The sequence below is a fragment of the Enoplosus armatus genome, chromosome 5, assembly GCF_043641665.1.
Source record: "Enoplosus armatus isolate fEnoArm2 chromosome 5, fEnoArm2.hap1, whole genome shotgun sequence".
Taxonomy (NCBI): domain Eukaryota; kingdom Metazoa; phylum Chordata; class Actinopteri; order Centrarchiformes; family Enoplosidae; genus Enoplosus; species Enoplosus armatus.
The window spans coordinates 14,319,476-14,343,107 of record NC_092184.1 but is presented as its reverse complement, the minus strand read 5'-3'; the positions used below and the strand labels follow the sequence as shown (position 1 = coordinate 14,343,107).

Below are 23,632 nucleotides of genomic sequence, written 5' to 3'. Positions count from 1 at the left end.
ACTAAACAAGTAATAGATTATACAGAAATAACTCATCTGCAAGGTAATTGATGACATAAATACCCAACTGTAGGTTAAACTAGGAACGAATGATAGAATGAGTTTCCTTTTACAACCAGCGTTGACAAGCTCTTTCTCATTAATGTCCCCTGCACCACTTTCCTTTCTCTCCATTCTTAAACATCTCTGAATTTCTTCACCCCCCCCCCACCACCCCCTTCTGGTCTGTCTTCCTCACTCCAGGCATGTTGTGACAGGGTGTAGCAGTGTGTTATACAGGGTTCTGCTCGCCAAGTGCATATTATCCTGTAAGGCTTAATACCCAGGTTGAAACAAAAGGGCAGGCTTTGAAATTACAGCTTACGTCACTTAGCGCTCAGCACAGTCTGACTCACATGAAAACACGTGTGTGAACTTTCACATATGTATGCAGATGCATGGGCAGACACTTATATATGTGTGTGTGTGTGTGTGTGTGTGTGTATATATATATATATATATATATATATATAATTAATTTTTTTACTGTTTCATATATTTGGCTTTTGGACTGTTGGTTGACCACAACAAAAAACAAAAAACAATTTGAAGATGTCTATTTGGGTTCTTGTAAAGTGTGATGGCCGTTTTTCACAATTTCCTGACTTTTTATAGACAAATGAAATTATCAGAAAATAATCAACTGATAAATCAAAATGAACAATGAATGAAAAGCTCTACTGTAATGTGGAATAATGCACATTTTGTTTAGTTAGAGTCAAACTTGTCAGCTTCGACACTTGAAGTAAAGCCTTCAGTCTTCTTCACATCTCAGTCTTGTTAGAGTGATAGAGTGTGTGTGTGTGTGTGTGTGTGCGGCAGAGAGCCAGGCGCCAGTCCTCTCTGTTTTAATAAATCTCCTTTGGATGGAGTTGTGCAGCTATAAAATGCATCGATTGTCGTTGCTCACATTGTGGCAGGAGACACACACATACACACACAAGCTTGGTTATTGATACATGCCTACACATTCATATACTACACATGTTCAGTGATACTCACACACGCAGAAAATCATGTATTGACATTTTTACATGCATACATGCAGAAATACATAGATGCATACACACATATTGAACAATAAACAAACATTTTGTTAATCGAAACATGGGAACAAGAACTGAGAAAATCAGATTATTAACTACCTGTATTGGTTAAAAAATGATAATATAAGAACAAAATTAAAACCAACCACAACTGTAACTTAAGCACTGAAGTTTTCACACTTCAGCAGCTTCTTTTCATCAACAATTAAACACATTTAACAGCTGACACCTGAAGTGTTTCAGAATATAGTTGCTGTGCTGTGACTAGGTGCTTACCTATTGCTTGTGTGTGTGTGTGTGTGTGTGTGTGTGTGTGTGTGTGTGTGTGAGTGTGTGTGTGTGTGTGAGTGTTTGTGGGTGCGGCACATCTTTCCAGTATTCAACTATTCAATGCACCTGCGTCGTCTCTTGTCAACATTGCAAAGAGACATTGAAACATCATGTACAGCAAACAACAGCCAGCATGTTCACACACACAAGCACCAGCATTCGCATAACCAAACAATCTGCAATCTACTACAAACTCCGAAGTGCACACTGTCTAAAATAACCCTTTGGGGGAACAGAATACAAAAAGATTCAGAGAAGCGGAAATAATCAAACACTGAAATACACTCTCCTCGTCTCTTTTCCTTCCATCTCTCTTTCTTCTTCTCTCTCACATACATGTGCACATGCTGTCTCTATTGACGTGGAGATAAATCAGAGGAAGACCAAGCAGTCACTGATGTGAAATGAAAATGACGCTAATCTGCTGTTACCATGACACACAGATGCATCAATTATTAACACCTACAATAACTCTGCTCTCTCTTCTCTCTTTCTCCTCATCTGTCTTTCTCTATTGTGTATATCTCACTAGATGGATGGGACCGAGTGTGTTAAAAGCTCCCATGTGTTCACCTAAGTGCTGTGGTTGGGCCTTTTGAAGATGTACATATTCTAGTCTTGCTTTTTTCTCCTTGTGAAATCAGTGATTTCTCTGGAAAATGTGCTCAAAGTTTGTCAAGAGGACCTCATTATGGAGAGGTTGGCATCTGGAAAACTTCAAAAACAGCACATATGTCTCACCTCTCCCAACATAACCCTCACCCAACAGCAGTTTTTTTTCAGCAATTACAAACATATAAAAATGAAAAATAATGAATACAGTGAATACAGAAGATCTCGTGGATCAAGAGCGTTTAGAGATGTGTCCTACAACATTTAGAAAAGTGAAAAAAACTTGAAAATACATGCAAGCATCTACTATTTATGTAGAATTGTGTATTTGTATAAAAGAATTGTGAAACACAAGTTTTATTTACATGTTAGGTTCTTTCCAGAGTGTGGACCAGACATTGTATGGGATCTAAGGTTTAATTTTTCTGTACTAAAAAAATCTATCTTACGCTTGTTAGCATTAGCCACTTTAGCAAGGGCGCATTTTATTGCTTATGGATTCAACTTTTTATTTGTAAGAGGACGATTGTGACATTTGTTTTTTCCTAAAAAGTTTCCTAATCTCATTTTAAAACAATTGAAAAAATCATTAACCCTTACTTTTAAGACACATAAAGTGATATTACTTAGCCAAAGAAAGAAAGAAAGTAAGCAAAGCCCCATGGTGGACAGTAAAAAATCTAATAATAAGAAAATCCATGATTACTAAATCGCAGTCTTCCAAATATAATAATTGTCTGGATTTGATTAGATAACCCTAATCCTGACAGAGCAAGTGGAGCTGCCCAATGCAAATGGCTTGTTTGTTACTCAAATATGGTGACTAACGTATCCTTCTCCCCTCTTCTGCCTGCTCTGCTGTCTTCCACAGGTAACCGTTTCTTCCTGACCTCATTTGGCGCTCTGTATATCTCAGAGGTGCAGAAGGAAGATGCTCTGTCCACCTATCGCTGCATCACAAAGCACAAGTACAGTGGAGAGACTCGCCAGAGCAATGGAGCCAGGCTCTCTGTTATGGGTAGGCAACAACTTATCTTTTCTACTCATAGTAGTTGCTAAATGCCAATCAAAGCATGTGTCTTGTCTTTTACAATTATTCTCTTCAATAGACTTAGACAGAGTTGTTTTAGTTATAAAGGAATACTTCAACATTTTTGGAAATGCATTTATTTGCTTTCTTGCCGAGAGTTAGATGAGAACCACTGATAACCATTGATACCACTCTGTACGGTAAATATCAAGATGGAGCCAGGAGATAGTTAGCTTAGCTTAGCATAAATACTAAAAACAGGGGGAAACAGCTAGCGTGGCTCTGTCCAAAGGGAACAACTGAAACGCACTAATTGGCATGTTGTATCATGTTTGTTTAATTTGTACTAAAGCCGAAGTGTAAAAACAACACGTTGTGTGCGGTGCTATGGGCAGTTATGTGCCAAACCATTTCTTGGCCAGGCCCAGTCATTTCCTGGAGTCTCGTCGTCGCTGTGAAGTTGCCAGACAACCGGCAGAGACAGGGAAGTTACTACACACGGCCAAGAAATAGTGCGGCAATTAACCCACGTAAAAGCACAATGTTTTTACACGGATTAAACAAACAAGATATAACGTTTGCTTTAGTGTCGTGTTAGGTGAATTTTGTTATCTTTGGACAGAGCCAGGCTAGCTGTTTCCCCTGTTTCCCCTGTTTCCCCTGTTTCCAGTCTTTGTGCTAAGCTAAGCTAACCCTCTTCTAGCGATAGCTTCATATTTACTGTACAGACATTTCCTTTAAGGATCTAAAAATCTGTGAAAGGACTGATGATTCTAAATAAATACATAATTTCTGTGATGTACTTCACCTACAGACCCTACGGAGTCCACCCCGTCAGTGCTGGACAGTTTCCAGTCCGGTGAGGTGCAGGTGGGGCACAGTGTGGAGCTGCCCTGCATCGCCTCCGGATACCCAAACCCCACTATCCGATGGCTAAAGGATGGTCGGCCATTACCTGCAGACTCCCGCTGGACGCGGCGTATCACTGGCCTCACCATTTCCGACTTGAGGCTCGAGGACAGTGGAAACTACATCTGTGAGGTCACCAACAGCTTTGGCTCCAAAGAGGTGACAGGTCACCTCAACGTCATAGGTGGGTAAAGAACTAAGTAATAAAATACAAATATTCAAGTCCTGTGAGCCAACACACAACAAAGCATCACTGATCACTTCATCTACCTCTCCTGACCTCCGCTGTTCTACACTGACAACTACAGATGGAGCAAAAGAGTGAGATGGACAGAAGTAATGAATGTGATGTCAGGTCATAGACAGGCGCGATGGAGACATCATTTAAGCTCTGTTGGCTTTGCCCTGGCCCTGTGCCTACTACACGCCCACCCTCGTCTGGCCCGAGCGTGAGCTTGATCTCCAAGGACGGCTTGTTCTCCCGCTGTGCTCTCAAACCCCAGCAAGGCGTCGCTCCGGTGACAGAGCAGAACAGTGGTCGTGCAGGCCTGTCGCTCTGTTTACAGAGGATGTGAGGGAAGGGAGGGAAAGACGGAGAGAAGAATTTCATATTGTTGCGTGTATGATTGAAAGATATGTGAGGAGGTGACGCAGATAGAGAAGACGGCACACTTGTGGAGAGAATAGGGGGGAAGTGGAGGAGGTGGAGAGGAGGAGATGGAATTTGAGCGTGGTTGGGAAAAGGGTGAAGTTAGCGGACACTGGGCAGACTGGCCACGGGGCACATCACTGCACAACCCACAAACCTCCTATGACAGGGCATAGAAGGTGGTATACACACACAGACACAGACACACACACACACATTTGGATACACACTTACAGTACATGCACTTATTGCCCGTGAAGAAAGTCTTACACATGCACATGCACTGTCACTCCCTCACACACACATGCACACACACATTCAGCAGCCTCCAGCACTTAACACCAGCTGCTTTATTGCTCACTGACATTTTCTCCCCTTTCTGGCTTTCTGTCTCGGTTTTCCTTGCTGCTTAGCACACACACACACACACACACACACACACACACACACACACATGCAAAAGCAACGGCAGATATCTTGACACACAAACAACAAATATACCAAAATATGATTTGTGTAGCCTGGCCAGCGCTGCGTAGCTCAATTCAGATTGCTTTTGTCCAGCAATGTATGTAATACCCATGAACTGCCTGAGACAAGGACTGCACCTTCAATATTTAGGTAGTCACTTGTGAATGAGAAGGTGTAACTCTGTTCTACTTGGTTCTCCTTCCATCTCTAGAGCCACTGCGGGTCACCTTGTCGCCCAAGAACCTGAAGACGGGGATCAGCAGTACAGTCATCCTATCCTGTGCCGTCCAGGGTTCCCCCCACTTTATTGTGTCCTGGTACCGTAACACAGAACCTGTCCTGCCCGATCAGCACTTTTCCATCCAGGGGGCTCACAATGAGACATTGTTCATTTCTGCTGCACAAAAGAGACACTCGGGAGCTTACCAGTGCTTTGCCACGCGCAAGGGCCAGACCGCCCAGGACTTCTCCATCATACTGCTGGAAGGTGAGGACAAAAAGGGGTTACCATGTTTGGTGTACAATCATGAGTGTGTTTCTTTTTATGCTTAATGAGACAATAATTACTTGTTTTACATTTCATATACATCCACCTAGAATGCTGGAGAAGTTAGTTGCTGTTGTGCGTCTGTTACCGGGATATCTGTTTGCAGTTTGTCTGTATTTCCACAAAATATTGTGGAGAGGATGTTAACGGGGCAAGGAAGAACTGATCGATTTCCGTTAATTTACTGAGTAATAAGAGTTTAATTGACAAAAAACTGACACTTTGACAATTGTATAGCATTTCTCTTAAGTTCCATCTAGTTTAATCTCTCCAATGACTTACAATTTATATAGATTTCGTTTTCATTCATACATTCATACACTCATTCACACTTCTGAAAACATATATGCACACAGACAGTATATACCTTCATATGGTTGTGGTAATTCTAGCACAGCAAAGATTGGCTATATTACAAGTTACACTTCATGCAGCTTCATTGTTGTCACTGATATGAAGTGTTACTTTTGAGAAAAAAAATGTGTTCGTGTGCTTCCACTTTGCAGAGTGTAGTGATTTAGTCTTTTATCAAATAAGGTCCAGCCTCTCATTTTAACCCATCTTCCCACCATAATGCTGATTTGAATCCAGTGTAAGTTTCTAAATTCACATCTCACATCTCCTGCCTTGCGATTGTTTCTCAGATGGTACGCCCCGTATCGTTGCCTCATTCAGCGAGAGGGTGGTGGTCCCGGGAGAACCATTTTCTCTGATGTGCGCTGCCAAAGGAGCGCCTCCTCCCACCATCACCTGGACCCTGGACGACGAGCCTGTGGCCCGGGACCTGTCGCGAGTCAGAGCCAGCCAGTACACGCTCTCCGACGGCAGCACTGTGAGCCACGTCAACGTCAGCAGCCCGCAGATTCGCGATGGAGGAGTGTATCGGTGCGCCGCACGAAACTCGGCCGGTAGTGCCGAGTACCAAGCGCGCATAAACGTAAGAGGTGCCTGTCTACTTTTCAATATCAGTCATACAGAGGCTTCTCATAGCCTGACCCCTACCCCTACCCTGACCCATATCCTTTCCTGTACCCTTCTATATCTCTACCTCTATCTCTGTATGTATGTTTTGCTTTCTCATGTACTGTATATATTTTTACTCTTGTTTCATTATTTCTTTTTTGTTCTGTCTGTCAATCTTAACACCTATATAGCAGTCAGTGTTTCGTTCCTCCAGGAGCCCATATAGTGTATATTGTATGTCTCATTCTTTCTTTGTTTCTTGCAGTCTGTCTCCTCAAGCTTAGTGTTGTCTCACTTACTGTAGCTCTGCACATGTGCCTGTGTGAACGCACACATACATATGAACACATGAAAACAACAAATACACCTACTGTACCTACCTGTACGTACACACACACATAGAGAGATAACATTTTATAATAGAGAGGTTGTAACTTAACATATGGAGAGAAAGAGTGGCCAAAGGAGAAGAAGGGAGATTAAGGGAATGTGAGACAAACGGATGAAGAAACTTTAGAAGAGAAAGAAACAGATGGCCAGAGACGTAGGGAAGAGAGGGAATAGATGAAATGAGAGAAGAGAGGAGTGCCAGTGTCTGTTGGGGGAGTGATGGTGAACTCTGGTGACAGGACTGGTGATGTCACTGTCGTCTTAGACGACAAGGATGAGGAGTGACACCGATGGTCTCTCTCTCTCTCTCTCTCTCTCTCTCTCTCTCTCTCTCTCTCTCTTTTCTCTGTCGTTTGGTGAGATGTGTAGTTGTGACATGTGAGTCTGCTCTAAGGAGACATGCCAGAATGATCATTGGAGTGAGAATGAGCCCCATTGAGAGCCAGAGCCCTGCATGCAACACACAATGACTCAAATACAGCCAATACGCACACCAACACAGACACACACATGCATAACCACTCATGAAAAAGCAGCAACACACTAGTATGCTTATCCACTCACTGAAATGTGATACACTCAGCTTATCCCATTCAGTGAGGGGCCAACAGCAAAGATACTGAGCCACACAGACGCAGTTGAACACACATGCACGTGTAAACTGTAGATGTGTTTGTGTGTGTCGGCGTGCGTGTGTGTGTCTGTGCGACGGTGCCACTGAATAATACATCTTTCACTCGTCAGAACTTCAAAGCTCAGCACACGCTGAGAAAGGGAGCAAAAGAGAGAGAGAGAGAGAGAGAGAGAAGTGGGGGTATGAGGGCTGGAAGGAGAGACAAAAACAAAGATACAAGACGAACAATGGTGAGAAGGTCAGAAGAAGAAGTGACGGATGATTGAGTGATAGCTCCCAGTGTCTTGCAGTAATGCTAAACACATTTCGTGTCCGTCTGACTGTCTGTCTGCCTGCCTGCCCGTAGCCTTCAGTCCCTGTCTGTTGGCAATGATACATGACCAACATATTGAGGCAGTCAAGCTTTATTTTTGTTATGTATCTGTATTTTTTAGGACATCATTCACATTCATTTTGTTCCAGTTAGTCTACCAATTACAGTACATGTTGTGGTTACTGTTGCTCAATTGCTCAGTCTCACTGCCACTCAGAATACTATAGGCCATGTAGCATGACCTTCATAGAGTTCTCAGTACAAATGTTGACATGTTCATTAATAACAGCACAAAGAAAACAATGCATTTGTTACACTATGCAGCCATGAAATATGCACAGCACTTTGTCCATGCCCCACAGTGAATAAAAAGAGCATTGCACACATGCGGACACAAACAGTCCAAGATTAGGTTGTTAAAGCTGATGAGTTCTGCATTGGAGGGCTGCAATGGGACTACGATCCTGCACCCAACACAAATGTGTCGGATACATCTACGGTTAAAACAGTCGGGAGCGGATGGTCAGCAAGAATGAAAATTCATATAAGAAAATATGACATTTTGTTATTATTGGGCATCTCAATGTGCTACCTTCCAGTAATCTGGAAGCCTTTAAATAAAGAACAAAATGAAGTTAAGTGTCGCTTTAGTTTTTCTCATCTGTTTCACCCACTCACTATCCCTCTCTCTGTTACTCTCTCTTCCTAGACTAGTTGTGCAGTCAGTTACATTAAACATTGGTTTGTTTAAATGTCAGTAACATTAAATGAAATTGCCATCACTAATCCAATCTGACCTGTAAACAATAACACTATCGCTGCTGCTCTGAAGTCTGGCATTCTTGTATTACTACATTTGGTTTTGTGTCTGTTACCAACATGAGCTATCAGAGAAGCAGGCGCATGAACCATAACATTTCACTTTTCATAGTATTTCAAGTTAACATCTTATAAAGGTAGCGTAATAAACAGCTGAGTAGCTGTGTTTCATCTGGCCAGTAATGGTCAGAAATTGTATGAGTATGCAGATGCTCCTCCAGAAAAAACTCCAGAATTGAACTTGCTTTTAACATTAAGGCAAGACATCCCAACCTCTCTCTCTTCCTACACCCCCACATGCTTCTTTCCTCTTCTCTCCCGTCCCTTCTCCCCAACTCCCTCCCCTGTCACCCCTCCCGTTTATTCCTAAAATTCCACGACCTGCTTCTGACACCATCAACTAATGATCTTCTTTTCCCCTCTCTTTTCTTCCTCTGGTCAACCCATCTCTCTTTCTTTCTCTCCATCTCTCTCCCTCTGCCCTTCTCTCTCTCTCTCTCTCTCTCTCCATCAGGTCCTCCGAGGATTCGGCCTATGAAGAACATCACTGCAGTGGCAGGAAGAAACTCTTTCATAAACTGCCGTGTGATTGGGTACCCTTATTACTCAATCAACTGGTACAAGGAGGGGCTTCTGCTGCCTGACAACCATCGCCAGGTGCAGTTTGCTTTCTGCAAGACAATGAAAATAAATCAGAACTAATTAATTGAACTGAATATAGATATTGTTTAAACGCTCATTCAGAACTTCTATGGCCATATAAATGATCGCACAAAGCAAATCAGGGGTGAACTTCTGTTTTGTATCAGTCTCGGACATGTTTTGATCTTGGCATCATCTCATTTATATCCACAGCTCTGTATGTGAATAAGAAAGACCAAGCGTGTATTAAATCTGAATGTAACGCTGCTGATGTCTGTTCAGGTGGTGTATGAGAACGGGACCCTGAAGCTCAGCGATGTTCAGAAAGGGATGGACGAGGGCGCCTATGTCTGCAGCGTGCTCATCCAGCCGCAGCTGTTCATCACACAGACGGTCTATGTCACTGTCAAAGGTCAGTGAAAGTGATTACTTTATGGAAGAGTTTCACAGGTTTTCACTTACGGCTACGATGGACTGTCACATAGATGTCTCTAAAAACATACATAGCGCAATGACATGCATATGTTTGGGGTTTGCCCATTGAGGTGAATGTACTATAAGTAATATAATATCTAGAATTGTAATTTATATGAGTCTTGCTGTGTTTTACTGGGTCATAAATGTAGTGAAAAAAATTATGAATGTAAAAGAGGGTGATCGTAAAAGGGATGGAAAGTGAGTAAGACTGGTTTGGAGCAGGAGGGTGTGAGTGGAACAGAGGGAGAGGAAAGAAGAAAGCTGTATGCATTGCCTCTAATAACCCCTGATTAAGGGGCGGAGTGGCCTAGTGCGCTCTATCAACCACTCAGCAATTACATGGAGCAGGAGTGCTATTGTATAAGATTTGTGTGTGTGCATGCCATACACATGCATATATGTGTGTGAATGACAAAGTGTGTGTGTGTGCTGTATATATTCTGCATGTCGCCTTGTATGTTATTTCGCTCTGCTCTCCGCGGCGATAGCATGACATGTTTGTTTTAGGAAGTTGTCGAGTGTGAGTGTGGGTTGTGTGTGTTTCGACTTGACATTAGCAGATGTGTGAAATTTGTGGCGCTCGGTGGTCTTCGTAGTGTTTGCGTGCACATGCGTGTGTGAGTGTATGTGCATTTGCTGCATGTGGGTGTAGGTATGTGCTTGTATGAATGTGTGCTCGTCATGTCTCTGATTTAATTAGATGAATTTTAACGAGGCCCAGATTAAATCCCCCAGATGTCTCAGCTGTAACCACCCCCCCATCACCACCACTCCAAACCACCGCTATCACCTCCGCCACTCTCCATAGCAACACCGTTCTTCCCCTGCGGATGGGCCTCTAATTAGAGCAGCTATTATGGGCTGGCTTTAGCAGGGCAGGGTGGGGTGGAGTGGAGGAGTTGGTAGGGGGCACAGGCGGCTGCAGAGTGGGTAGTGGGCTAGTAGGCCAGGCTGCAGTGGGGTGGAAGCTTTGGGGTCCAGGTTTAGATGACAGACTCAAGAAATCAGACAGATGGACCACTAGTTTACCAATCAGCCTGTCAGGTGAAAATAGATTCTGAACCATGTCCTCTAAAAATAATCTCACTCTGTCTTTTTGTCTCCCTCCCCTGTATCTTTATCCCTCCACCTCTTCTCCCTTTACATCACTCTCCCACCCCTTGTCCTTTCGATGCCCCCGAATCTTCAAATCTGTGTGTCTACCCATATTCTCCCTGTGTCTTCACATCTGACTCTCTCTTTTCTTTATCCTTAACTTATTCATATCTGCCTCAAATCTCTGTCTTCACCTCATACTCACCCCGCTCATTTAAACAACCCTCTAACTGTTTTCATTCATCTTTTTTTCTTTATTTCCATTCCCTCTTTGCCTTATTCTGTCTTCTCTCTATCTACCCTTTATTTCACCCTGTTGCCTGTCCTTGCCTTTTTCTCCCCCGCTCTCCTTTTCATCATATATTTCCTTGACTTGATCTGCCTGTTCTATCTCTTTTCTTTATCTTCTTTTATCTCTTTTCACAATTTTCCCCTCAATTACTTTGTCTCTGCTACATTTCTATTTGCTCTCCCTTCCTCTCTACACATCTTACACTCACCACTCTCCTTCTATCACGTTTCTTGCTCACTCTTTCATCCTCCCCTTCTCTACCTCTCGCAGTCCCTCCACTGATCCAGCCATTTGACTTTCCGCCGACTTCCATCGGTAAATTGATGTACATCGCCTGCGTGGTGTCGTCTGGAGACATGCCCATACGCATCACGTGGCGCAAGGACGGGCAGGAGATCGTGCCCTCCTCGGGCATCACCATCGACACAAAGGAGTTCATGAGCTCCCTCCAGATATCTAAGGTGTCACTCAAACACAATGGAAACTACACCTGCATTGCCAGCAACGATGCTGCCACTGTCAGCACAGAAAGGCAGCTCACAGTTACAGGTGAGGATGGAGGGAGTGAGAGAAGATATGAAGATGATAAAGTGATATTTAGAGAGGGTTGAAGGGGGTTGTTTTAAAAGAGCACTGCAGTGATTTAGTATTGCGCTTAAATAAAGTTGGGTGACTTGGAGGATTAAAAATAGTATGGTCAGAATTGAAGCAGCAGAGGCTGATATATACTGACTTTTAGTCCTTGTTATGGGCAATGCTCCAAAAACACTGGATCCTTTACTTCCCTATAATGCAGCTCAATAGCATCTTTCACTAGATCCTCCTTGCCGAGTAAAAACCCACATATTTCAAACTCCACAGCCTCCATGTTGTAACACAAGCTTTCTGTTACGCTGAGTGATTCAGTCATTTTGTTAGACTAGAGACAAAGCTTCCTCCAGAGTCACAGAAGTGACTATACAACTGTTTTAACAGGCTGTGTAGTATTTCCTGTGACTTGTACATTGACTTTGTATGTATTATACATGTCAAATCAGCAGTGGTGTAAAGTAACTAAGTATATTTACTCAAGTACTGTACTAAACTACAATTTTGAGGTACTTGTACTTTACTTGAGTCTTTTCATTTTATTCCTACTTCTATTCCAATACATTTCAAAGAGAAATATTGTACTTTTTACTCCACTACATTTATTTGACAGCAGCAGTCACTTTTCAGATTATGATTTTACAAAAGTTTAAAGAATGTATTGGTACTTTTACTTAAATAGGATTTTGAATGCATAACGTCATTTTGACATTGCTGTACTAGTACTTTTACCAAAGTAAATGATCTGAATACTCTAAATACATCACTGAAAATCAGTGGAGGGCTCCTGAAACTGTTTACTGGCCATGCCGGACCAAAGAAGTTTCTCCTCTCCTCTTCCTCCAGTGCCTCCTCGATTTGTGGTTCAGCCCAACAACCAGGATGGGATCTATGGGAAGGCAGGGATCCTAAACTGTTCGGTGGATGGATACCCTCCTCCTAAGGTCATGTGGAAGCATGCCAAAGGTACACTAGGTACATGACCCATCTTTCATTCTACCTATGTACTGTGATGCATCTCTGTCGGCTTTTCTCTGCCCATTGTGCCCATATTCATAGGTTCATACTGCTCCATAGTAAATTTAATAAAATGTAGGGATCGTCACATCACAATCTTCTCTTTCTCTTCCTGCCCAGCGGGTATTGGGAATCCGCAGCAGTACCACCCTGTGCCTCTGACGGGCCGTATCCAGATTGTGAGTAACGGCTCTTTACTCATCCGACATGTCCTGGAAGAGGATCGTGGCTTCTACCTCTGTCAGGCCTCCAATGGCGTGGGCTCAGACATCAGCAAGAGCATGGTCCTCACCGTTAAGAGTGAGTATACAGACTCACACGGACTAATGTGCCTAATGTATGGCATAGACGACTGCAGTGAGGCCATGTAGGATGCTCCAGTGCTCCTGCTTTATCAGTCTTAATGCATACACACACAGACACACACACACACACACACACACACTCGCTAGCTGTGTCAAACCAATGAGCCGGCTCACACTACTCTCCCTGTGCTCTGTGGGCATGGACATAACACACATACGTGCACACTGATGAATTGGTGGAGCAAAGGTGACCATAGACGTAAGAACAGTGAGAGAGAGAGAGAGGGGTGTGTGTGTGTGTGTGTGTGTGTGTGTGTGTGTGTGATAGGCAGTGAGAAGGCAAGCAACTGAGCGATTGATCTTTTGACTCTTGGGATCTGTCTACCGACAATCAAAAACACTTTGAGCTTAATCATTATCTGCAATCAATCTCTCCACCCTGCCCTCGCTGTCAGTAACACCCTGTGTAATGCAATGTGAAAATGCATTGGGAAAAAATGTACATGCACATACACACTGTCAGCATCAAGTAGAGCATTATTAGAGGACAATGTACTTTGTAGCATGCAGTACCACGACCTTACAAAACAGCTATACCCACAAAAGAGATGTTAAAGCTTAATGTCTGGCTCCTTTTGACACTTGCACACAAACACATATAACCTGGAGCACATAGATACAACTACTAGTTTCTGCCATCACAAGACTGCCTCTCTCTCTCTCTCTGTCTCTCTCTCTCTCTCTCTCTCTCTCTCTCTCTCTCTCTCTCTCTTTCTCTCTCTCTCTCTCTCTCTCTCTCTCTTTCTCTCTCTCTCTCTCTCTCTCTCTCTCACACCTTCTGGTGTTAGTGTTATTGATTGAACCGTTCCTCTCCTCTGCCTCCCTCAATTCTGTCTGTTTCGCTCAGCGGAGAGGGAGGAAAAGAGGAAAAGAGGGAGGGTGAGATGAATAAGTGATGAAAACAAAACAGCAGAATCCTCCTCAGATCGGTATTTTGTGTGTGTGTGTGTGTGTGTGTGTGTGTGTTTTGGCCAAAGAAGATTGAGTGTGTGAGTGGTTTTATGTGTAGAGTGTATCGTTTTTGCCTCTTCATTCACCTAGACCCCAATGTTAACTATTGGAGAATGAGAGAAGAGGTTTATTGATTTTACCTCATTGACCATAGCTCTTCATTACTCTACTGCAATGGAACTTGGCTACTCTGAACTCCACCTTTTTAATTGCCGGCTGTCCTACCCTTCTCCTCTCTGCTCTTTCACTTCTTTCTCCCTTTGCACTTAAACATTTCTTATTATCCACTTACTCTTTCTTTTCCTTCCCCCCCTTTCCCACTTTTATCTGCCTCTTTCACCTAATATCCCTCTCATCACTCTGTTTACTGCCACCGTTTCTACCTGCTTCCCCCCATTTGTCCTCACCTTCTCTTCATCTCACACTCCATTTCCTTTCTCCTTCCAGTCCCAGCGATGATCACCAGTCACCCCAACACTACCATGGCAAAGAAGGGGCACATGAAGGAGCTGAACTGCACAGCCAGAGGAGAATGGCCCATCATCATCCGCTGGGAGAGAGGCGACACGGTCATTGACCCTGACCGCAACCCCCGGTACTCCATTACCACAAGCCCCAATGAGAAGACAGACGAGGTGTTGTCTACACTCAAGGTAAGAAACACTTATATAGGGTAGAGCATCTAATTGTTTATGAAATCAGACAGCAACGGCTTTATGACACGTACTAAGCTGACAAATAGATAGCTTTCAATGTTCTTTTTTCACTTTTCTCTTGTGTCTGTTTGAGCTGTTTTTTATGAGTCAAGATGAGAAGTGTAAAGCAGATTCTAGTGAGCTGTGTGCTGTATTTTTGAGTCCATTATCAGTCACTTGTGTTACAGTAGAGTTTATTAAAGGCTGGCAGCATGGCTCGTTTAATTGCTTAACATCATTGTTCTTCCCACCACAAGATACCATTTTGGTATTGGAGTCCAGACCAGCATCTCCTGAGAGGAACCTAATATTCATCTCTGCAACATCTAGAGTTGCATGCAAATGTGAACATACAGCAGCCTAACATACAACATCCCTCTGCTTGCAAATGGTGCAATAAAGTGAATCTTGGCACCAAAAATGCAGTGTACCACTGGATTGGTGACACTTCCGCTATTGCACCTCTCCTCCCAATGCAGTGCATTGTTGAAGTGTTGAAGCGCATTCAGTCTACGCCTGTCGTATAAAAAGTGCCATATAAATAAACTTGACTTTGACTGTGAGTCACCTAAATACCAAACAGGCATTGGTAGAGGAAAAGCTCTCACTGGGCCACTTCTCCATCACAAAGCTGTGCTTTACACAATTTGCCTGCACAAAGATTGTTGTTTGTCTCTGTCACATTTCTCCTTCTACCTTTCCTCCTACAGCTAAAACCAGCAGAGCGTGAGGACTCAGTCTTCTTCTCCTGTCATGCCATCAATTCTTATGGAGAGGGTCGAGGCCTTATCCAGCTCACTGTGCAAGGTAACCATTCCTGTATGAATGCATGCATTGTATCATCTCCTCTTTATATTGATAAAAGCTACATGAACCTACTTTTCCCTCTTTCTACCCAAAATTGTTTGGTGTTACCTTCTCCTCCTTCATGTCACATTCCTACCTTTGTTTACTCCATCTCTCTTAAATCCTCAGAGCCTCCAGACCCTCCAGAGTTGGAGGTGCGAGAAGTGAAAGATCGCAGTATGAATCTCCGGTGGACACAGAGATTTGATGGAAACAGTGTCATTACCTCCTACGATATTGAGTATAAGAACAAGACAGGTAAGTAAAAAGAATATATTCTAAATAGAAAAATGAATTTGCAGAGCTGTTGGTGCTTTTTCCTTTATTCAAAACATTAAATAGGCTGAAATAGGCTACATTTTTCAAGAAGTGTACTTTACTTTCCTGTAGGAAGATCATAGGGAAAAAATAAGACTTAAAATTAAGTAGGAGTGAGACAATACAAATCCCCAAATGAATCAAAATTGTTTTTTGAAGTGGGAAAATGATGGCAAACTGTATAACTCAAAATGAAAAATAACGCTGTACTATTATTGTCTTCTTTTTTTTGTCAGACTCCTGGGAGCTAAAGCATGCCACTCGAAACATCTCCCCCACCAACAACCAGGCCAACATAGTAGACCTTCACCCTGCCTCTGTCTACAGCATCCGCATGTACTCCTATAACGCTATAGGCAAGAGCGAGGCCAGTAAGGAACTCACCATCAGCACAGAAGAAGCACGTAAGTATTGTGACAGCACAGCTTCTTTACTAATGTGAATGTGAGCAAATATTTCACTTTTGCTTGTTATATTAGCCCTTTGCCACTGCATCTGTTTCTTGAAGAAGCATTTTGTGTTGGAAAGCCTTGAGACTCTGCCTTAACCCCTCTGTCTCTCTGCAGAGCCTGATGGTCCTCCCATGGAAGTGATCCTGCAGCCGGTGACCTCTCAGAGCATCAGGGTTACCTGGAAGGTAAAGCATTAGAACTATTTTGCTTCTGAACAGCTATGTACTTCCTCACATTTGTTTGTCTAACATTGCCTTACTTTCTCATTTTATCACGTCTTGCTGCTTGCAAAGTAACCTAATGTTTGTAGTCCTGGCTAAATAATCATGCACTATATGAATAGGAATAGATGATTCTGAGTCACAATTGTCCTTCCATTTTCTGTTTTCTAGGCCCCGAGGAAGGAGCTGCAGAACGGAGTGATCCGGGGTTACCAGATTGGTTACAGAGAAAACGGCCCTGGCAGTAACGGCCAGTACAGCATTGTGGAGATGAAGGCCACTGGAGACAGTGAGGTCTACACCCTGGACAACCTGAAGAAGTTTGCTCAGTATGGTGTGGTTGTCCAGGCCTTCAACAGAGCCGGCACAGGGCCCTCCAGCTCAGAGATCAATGCTACAACACTGGAAGATGGTGAGGATCAGAAAGAACAACACACATACAACATGTCTCATGTGTGAAAAGGGCTTTATTGTCTATTGGTCCGTTTATCAGTTTGGTTTGGTTACTTTAGTGACCAGCAGCACTAAGGGTAATGGATTAAACAGCATGGTGCACAGTGGAAGAGTAAACTGTCAGACCCACTGTATGAAATATCCTCCTCTCTCTGCTATGGCTTTGATTCGCGGTTTCTGCATTTTTTTCCCGTTGCCATTGTTCTTTTTGCTTTCTCACTGTCTGATCTGTGTCAAATCATGCCATGCTTTGTAACCTAAAATTACTACATTGACTGCTACTCCCTATTCTCTCAACAAGAATGAATGTTGGCTGCTGGAATGCAAAAACACCGAGGATACACATAGTCTCATAGACATTGAGCGCTGCAGAGAGGATGGAGTGAGCTCTGTACAGTGAGACATGTGGAGATACTACCATGCATCCTGATGGCTAGGGGGGTAGATAGGCCAAATGTTCAGTGAGCGAATAGATGAAAGAGTGAACAAATGACTGAATTAACTACAAAAGCACTTAGGGAGTAAAAACCTCTTTCTAGGCTGCACAATCATGAACAATGTTTAGAATATTTCAAACTGCATTTGGTTGTGAGTCTGCAAGGATATGGAGTCACTTTCTACATCCATCGCAAAAAAAGAAACATTTTTTAAGCACAAGTGATCACAGAAAATATCTGATAGTTGTGAGATTGAAGGCTGTCTTGTATCAGAGATAGAAGGGGCTGGTGTAAAGCAGTAGGACAATGGACCACTGGACTTTATTTAGTGCAACTTTTTCCTTTTCTTCATTTCTTGTAAAGCAATATTCTCCAAGCGAGCTGCATTCATTGACTTTTGGCGACTAAGGAGCAGAAGAAATCCAAAACAAGCTGACAGATGTTAACATAAAAACACTGATAAATACGTTTTTAAAAGAAAAAATAGTCAATTCTAAGTCATTTTTATTAATATTATAACTCTGAATGTAATACTTCTTGTACTCTCGGATTCTTTATTTTTTTACTCTTTATTCTTTAGTGCTGAGCTGCAGTTTAAAAACGGTTAATCTGTACGCTGTTCATGCAAATAGACAATGTTAAACACAGACACATGCCATGTCTCTCAAACTCTATCATACGTCATCCACATTTGACAGTTTTTCTTCCTATAAAAACAAATACAAACAAACACACACACACACACACACACACACACACACGTCACATACATACTTGTCCACCCAGTGAACAGTTGGCTGAGCCCCATTGGTCCAGAGCAGACAGAGCCCTCCAGTTCTTCCCTGTGGCTGTCACCGTGGCGACAGTGATATTGATGGCCATTATGATAATAGTGATAACAACAAGCATACTAAAAATAATTATAATTAGCTTGTCTCTGTATCTATCTCTCTCTCTCTCTCTCTCTCGTCCCCTCTGCTAGCTTCCTGCTGTAATTATCCACAGCTGAGCGCATTGTCTCTCTGCTCCCTCTTTTCATCTTTTTCTGCCCTTCCCTTGCTCCCCTTGCTTTTAACTCTCTTCCTCCCTTCCTCCCTTCTTCCTCTGCCCCTCACCCCCATCTCCTCCTCCCTGTAGGCCCAGTCTAAAACTGCCCTTCATTATGTTCCTGTATCTTTTTCTTCCTCTCCAAACTTATGCACTTATTTATGTAAGGTTATTTTATACATCAACAACCTTAGCGCTGATTTATTATACTTTTTTTCTCTATCCCCTCATTTATCTACTTTCCTATATCTGTTTAACCCTACGTAAGCCCTAACACTGACAATTTGGATGCTCTTGAACCAGCTCAACTCTTTGTTCACATCCTCTTTCAATCCTTATTTCTTCTCTCGTAAAGGTGTGACTGTGAAGGGAGGAACTGGGCTGTGTTTTGTTGCCTTCTAATTATTTAGACTTGGAGCCTGTGGTTTATTCATGCAAAACCCTGTTTCAATTTTCTAATCCTCCTTTCTCCTTTCCCTCCCTTCCTCCGTCCTCCTCCCCACCTCCTCTCTCTTCACCAGCTGCAGAGAAATTCCCTGGTGGACTTGGCCCAATCTCTCTCTTTCATTGCTCTCTGTCTTTCAGTCGGCTCTCTTCCTCTCTTCCTGCCCCTCCTTCTCTCACAAGTTGACTTCTGTTCATCGTCAACAGTGTGCGTTATTCAAAGGCTGAAAGACTAATGGTCAGCGGTAGCCAATAGAAGAGACACCTGGCCTGGCGGGGACAGAAGGAGGCTTGTACAGAGAAAGAGAGATGGTGGTTGTAGAGATGGTCCTATACATCAGGCTGGACGCATGTCACGAGATTTTTATCTATTGCTAGCCTGTTTACTCACTTCAGGTTTGATATGGAAATGCCTTTTAGGGTTTCAGAGAGGGTTTATTTATTTAGTTATCAGCTAGCCAGTCCTACTTTTGAGGAGACAATGGCAGCCTTTGCTTTAAAAAGAATCATAATTTTTCATAATTATTAACCTCTTAAACCCCACCGGCCACGCGATGTACCAGTCATTACAAACTCGCGCTGTGCAGCTAAATTGTAGTGGAGATCCAAAAATATTCACAGTTCCCAAAATGTCAGGGTGAACTTTGGGGAAATGTGTGTAAAATGATGCAAAAGATCCATTTGTTGGAATGGTGCAGCCATGAAAAACAGAGTCTTGGATTTTAATATTTTACTCAATTTGCTTCAGTGTTGGAAGAGGCTCAAACAGAATATACGATACTGCTAGGCAGTGAAGATGCTTTTTCCAACCTTAGAGCTACTTAAAGGAAAAATTAAAACCAGCTTAACATCTCTGACCAGTCGGAGGGCCAGATCCAAATATGAACTTGAGGAAATCTGTAAAGAATTATGCACAAGACATCTAGAATATTTGGTTTTTAATATTTCACTAAGTGTAAACATCACACAGCTTCAATGAGGAGATGGAACAAGCCAATACAGAATAAATATGTGATGTTTTCAGTGTGGCGTAAGATCATTTTCTAACCTTAAAGCTTCTGAAGGGGTTAAAGGAAACTGGATATTGAGGGATTAAATAATTCCTTGATTTTCTCCAGTTGATCTGTGTATCTATCTCAGCAATCAGCAAGTTGTGTTTTTCATCCTTCAATGAACAGATCGTTTCTGTTGAATTAGACTGTGAAATACATAAGGTTAGATAACTGTAGGTACATGTTTTAGATAACTTATCTTACCTTTTCTCTCTCTCTCTCTGTGTCGTCAGTGCCCAGCCAGCCTCCTCAGAATGTGCGAGCCATTTCTGTAACATCAGACGAGGCCGTCATCACATGGGCTGAACCTCCCAGGATGACACTGCATGGCGTATTGAAGGGATATCGTGTCGTGTTCTGGGCCGTCTTTCCGGATGGAGGTGTGTTGAGTGTGTCTGTCATCTTACTTAGACACTATGACTGGAAACATCTCGGCCCTTGGTCTGAACAACTCTCTGTCATTTTGTTTCTTAGAATGGGGTGAAATGCAAAACATCACAACCACCAAGGAGCAGGTGGAGCTCAGAGGCCTGGAGAAGTTCACCAACTACAGCATCCAGGTGCTGGCCTACACCCAGGCTGGAGATGGGGTCCGTAGCAACGTCCTGTATATCCAAACCCGAGAAGACTGTGAGTACACATTTTAGTAGATCTTTCCAAACAGATAAACCAAACAATGAGCTGGCCTACAATAACATGTCATTTGCTTTGACCACACCTTTGGGGCAAGTCTTAAGGTTTTTATTCTCGGTTTAGGCTGCAGTGTGGGAGGCAGGAGCCGGGAGGGGGGGTTAGAGGGGGTCTTTGTAAGGCTGAGGTTGCTGATTAAAACCTCTTTGTGCTCTGATGTGCCATTACCAGTGCTAATGAGAATTAAGAAGCCAAAAAGTGTGTGTGGTTAAGGAGCCTAAGGGTGTGGGTCTGTGCATGTGAATATGCGGAAGTGTTGGCGGGGGTTAAGTGTGTGTTTGCATGTGTACATGTGTACAATGTCTTGGCGTTGGTTTGCGCGTACGGGTGTATGTGTATGTGTACATGTGCTATTGTGTGTGTGCAAGTCTAGCTCAGTGCCCAGCACAAGGAGAGGGATTAATTCTTTGTGGCTTAAAGAGAATTAATTTTGTGCTTACACTGGCGGGCTGTGGATTACATCCGTATCCGCCTCTCCTCTCCCTCCCTGGGGCCAGGCAGAGGAGGAGGCAGGCGTCTGGAGATGGGGAAAATGAGGGAAAGAGGGAGCGCAAGAGAGAGAGAGGCGGGAGGGTGGGAGTGGGGGGGCAGATATTCTAAGAAGTGTCATTTCAGAAAAGGCCTTTATTCTCTCTTCCTCACTATATCTCCATTTTATGAGCTGGCCTCGCTGCAATAGCTCTTCAAATATATGTGTTGTGTTAGTCTTTGTGTCTGTGTGTGTGTGTGTGTGTGTGTGTGTGTGTGTGTTTATCAGGGGCAAGCTGAGTGTCTCTTTTTCCTTGATGCGGGTTGACACTGTGTCCAGGGGCAACCTCTTCACATACGTTCAACGTCCTCCGTCTCTCCCTTCGCTTTGCTCTCAGTTCTGTCTGTAGCATATGGAAAAGTGTTTTTGCGGTGAAATTGTGCAAACAGACAGTTCTCAGCCTGCCTTTCTCTGCCTCTGTCTCTTAGACACAAAGACGCATGGAGCAAAGAAGACAGAGATTCATTATTCAGTTCTTCTTCATGCTTTTTTCCAAGGGCCCCCACACCCTGGAGGCCACAGCATTTGGTCCCTTTTGAATATGTGTATGCGTGTGTGTTTATATGCATATGTGTTCATTTCTGGATTTAATCTTTAACACAGTATGTTTACTTAAAATTACTGCACAGTGTCTAATTCTCTCAGGAAGTTCTAACCTTCGAGGTGTTCAAAATCATCAGTGTTACACCAAGAATCAAACACTTCACGTTTCACTCTTTCTGTTGTTCTTAAAATAATGATCATTTTACCCCTGATAAGAAAAAAATACATCAAAATAATCTGTGAATCCCTTAGATCATTGGCGGCAGTACAACATGCTAACATACATATAAGCATACACTAGGAATTGTATATGCAACCCTCCCGCTTTTCCCTCGAGTTATTTTCATTAACCTGATATTAAGACAGAATGGCCATGACGACAAGTTAGCATACAGATGCAATTATCTTTTTAAGAGTTGGCAGTAGTCAGTATTGAACCTACATTATTTTTATGTAAACATGTCGCTGGTCACGTAAGAAATAATGCACAGTGAATTGTCCATATGGCAGCATGATACATGAGCGAAGGTTGATGGGGACAGGTGCAGGACAAAAGCAGCAAACGGAGGAAAAGAGAGGAAGTACGCGTTAGGGTAGCAACTAAAGAATATTTTCATTGTTAATTAAATTGCCAGTCATAATTGTTTTGTCCATAAAATGTCAGAAACTTGTGAAAAATGCCCCTTGCTATTCAAACTGCTTGTTTTGTCAAACTAACAGTACAAAACCCGAAGGTAAAAGCTAGGAATACCAGCAAAAAATCCCATTTGAGAAACTGTTGTTTGGCATTTTTGCTTTAGAATTACGGTCAATAATTAGAAGAAGTTTAGTTGTCTGTTGATCAACTAATACCTTCAGCCCTCGTGTGCATGAACACTGAATATTGGAAGCTAAATTTGCCTGTTAAAGACGTGATGATCAAAATGTGTCTCATGGCAGTTTGCAATATTCCAAATAATACATGAGGCAGAGTTTAAAAATGACACAACAGAAAATAAGACGTCCCTCCACGAAGTCTGTTCTTTTTCTGTAACAAGGCACCTCAGGGGCAGTATCACTGTTATAATATAAACATGGAAACAAGAGGAAGGCTGTTTTAATTAACCCAAGAATTGAGTAAATTGTAAAGAGTACCTGCTCAAACTAGCATGTGAGGCTGCATAAGGTATCATTGTTACAAACGTTTTCTTTGTTTGTTCAATTAAACATTTGTCTTGAAAATTGGAGGGTTACCGCAAATCTGCCCAAAAATGGGTGTCCCCCAAGCTATTAATTCAGTTTAGTGTACATTACAGAGAAATAAAACTGGTTCACGTTTACTCTGCCCTCCATTTCTCTCTTTGCTCCCGTTTATGATTCAGACCCCGGACCCCCAGCTGGCATCAAAGCTGTGCCCTCCTCCGCCAGCAGTGTTGTGGTGTCCTGGTTACCCCCTCACAAGCCGAATGGAATCATCCGCAAGTACACCATCTACTGCTCCAGCCCCGGGTCAGGCCAACCGGTGAGTTACAAGAGGGGTGCAGAGAGTTTCAGGATTGAGATGTGAATGAAAGAGGAAAAGGGGGAAGAGGATCCAAACATGGCTGATGATGAAGGGCACATGATCCTTTTTTTATGCAGAACTTAGCTCCTGTTACACATTTTATATGATGCCAAGATTAAAGAAAATTGATTTAATTACGTTGTTCTGCATTTGTGTGTGTGTGTGTGTGTGTGTGTGTGTGTG

At 42.8% G+C, this 23,632-nt stretch overlaps 1 protein-coding gene across 2 annotated transcripts in view; it reads left to right on the top strand.

The window, feature by feature from the left end:
- Positions 1 to 23,632, top strand: part of dscaml1 (Down syndrome cell adhesion molecule like 1) — a 74,913-nt gene that overhangs the window by 39,545 nt on the left and 11,736 nt on the right. For both annotated transcript variants that reach the window (XM_070906511.1, XM_070906510.1), the window contains exons 2-19: positions 2,899 to 3,045; positions 3,872 to 4,150; positions 5,298 to 5,573; positions 6,278 to 6,577; positions 9,267 to 9,409; positions 9,677 to 9,806; positions 11,529 to 11,807; positions 12,693 to 12,821; positions 12,984 to 13,163; positions 14,627 to 14,832; positions 15,585 to 15,681; positions 15,850 to 15,978; positions 16,275 to 16,442; positions 16,605 to 16,675; positions 16,883 to 17,123; positions 20,378 to 20,524; positions 20,619 to 20,774; positions 23,268 to 23,407. In XM_070906511.1, the coding sequence (XP_070762612.1) occupies positions 2,899 to 3,045; positions 3,872 to 4,150; positions 5,298 to 5,573; positions 6,278 to 6,577; positions 9,267 to 9,409; positions 9,677 to 9,806; positions 11,529 to 11,807; positions 12,693 to 12,821; positions 12,984 to 13,163; positions 14,627 to 14,832; positions 15,585 to 15,681; positions 15,850 to 15,978; positions 16,275 to 16,442; positions 16,605 to 16,675; positions 16,883 to 17,123; positions 20,378 to 20,524; positions 20,619 to 20,774; positions 23,268 to 23,407 (3,218 nt within the window). The remainder of the gene's footprint in view (positions 1 to 2,898; positions 3,046 to 3,871; positions 4,151 to 5,297; positions 5,574 to 6,277; positions 6,578 to 9,266; positions 9,410 to 9,676; positions 9,807 to 11,528; positions 11,808 to 12,692; positions 12,822 to 12,983; positions 13,164 to 14,626; positions 14,833 to 15,584; positions 15,682 to 15,849; positions 15,979 to 16,274; positions 16,443 to 16,604; positions 16,676 to 16,882; positions 17,124 to 20,377; positions 20,525 to 20,618; positions 20,775 to 23,267; positions 23,408 to 23,632) is intronic.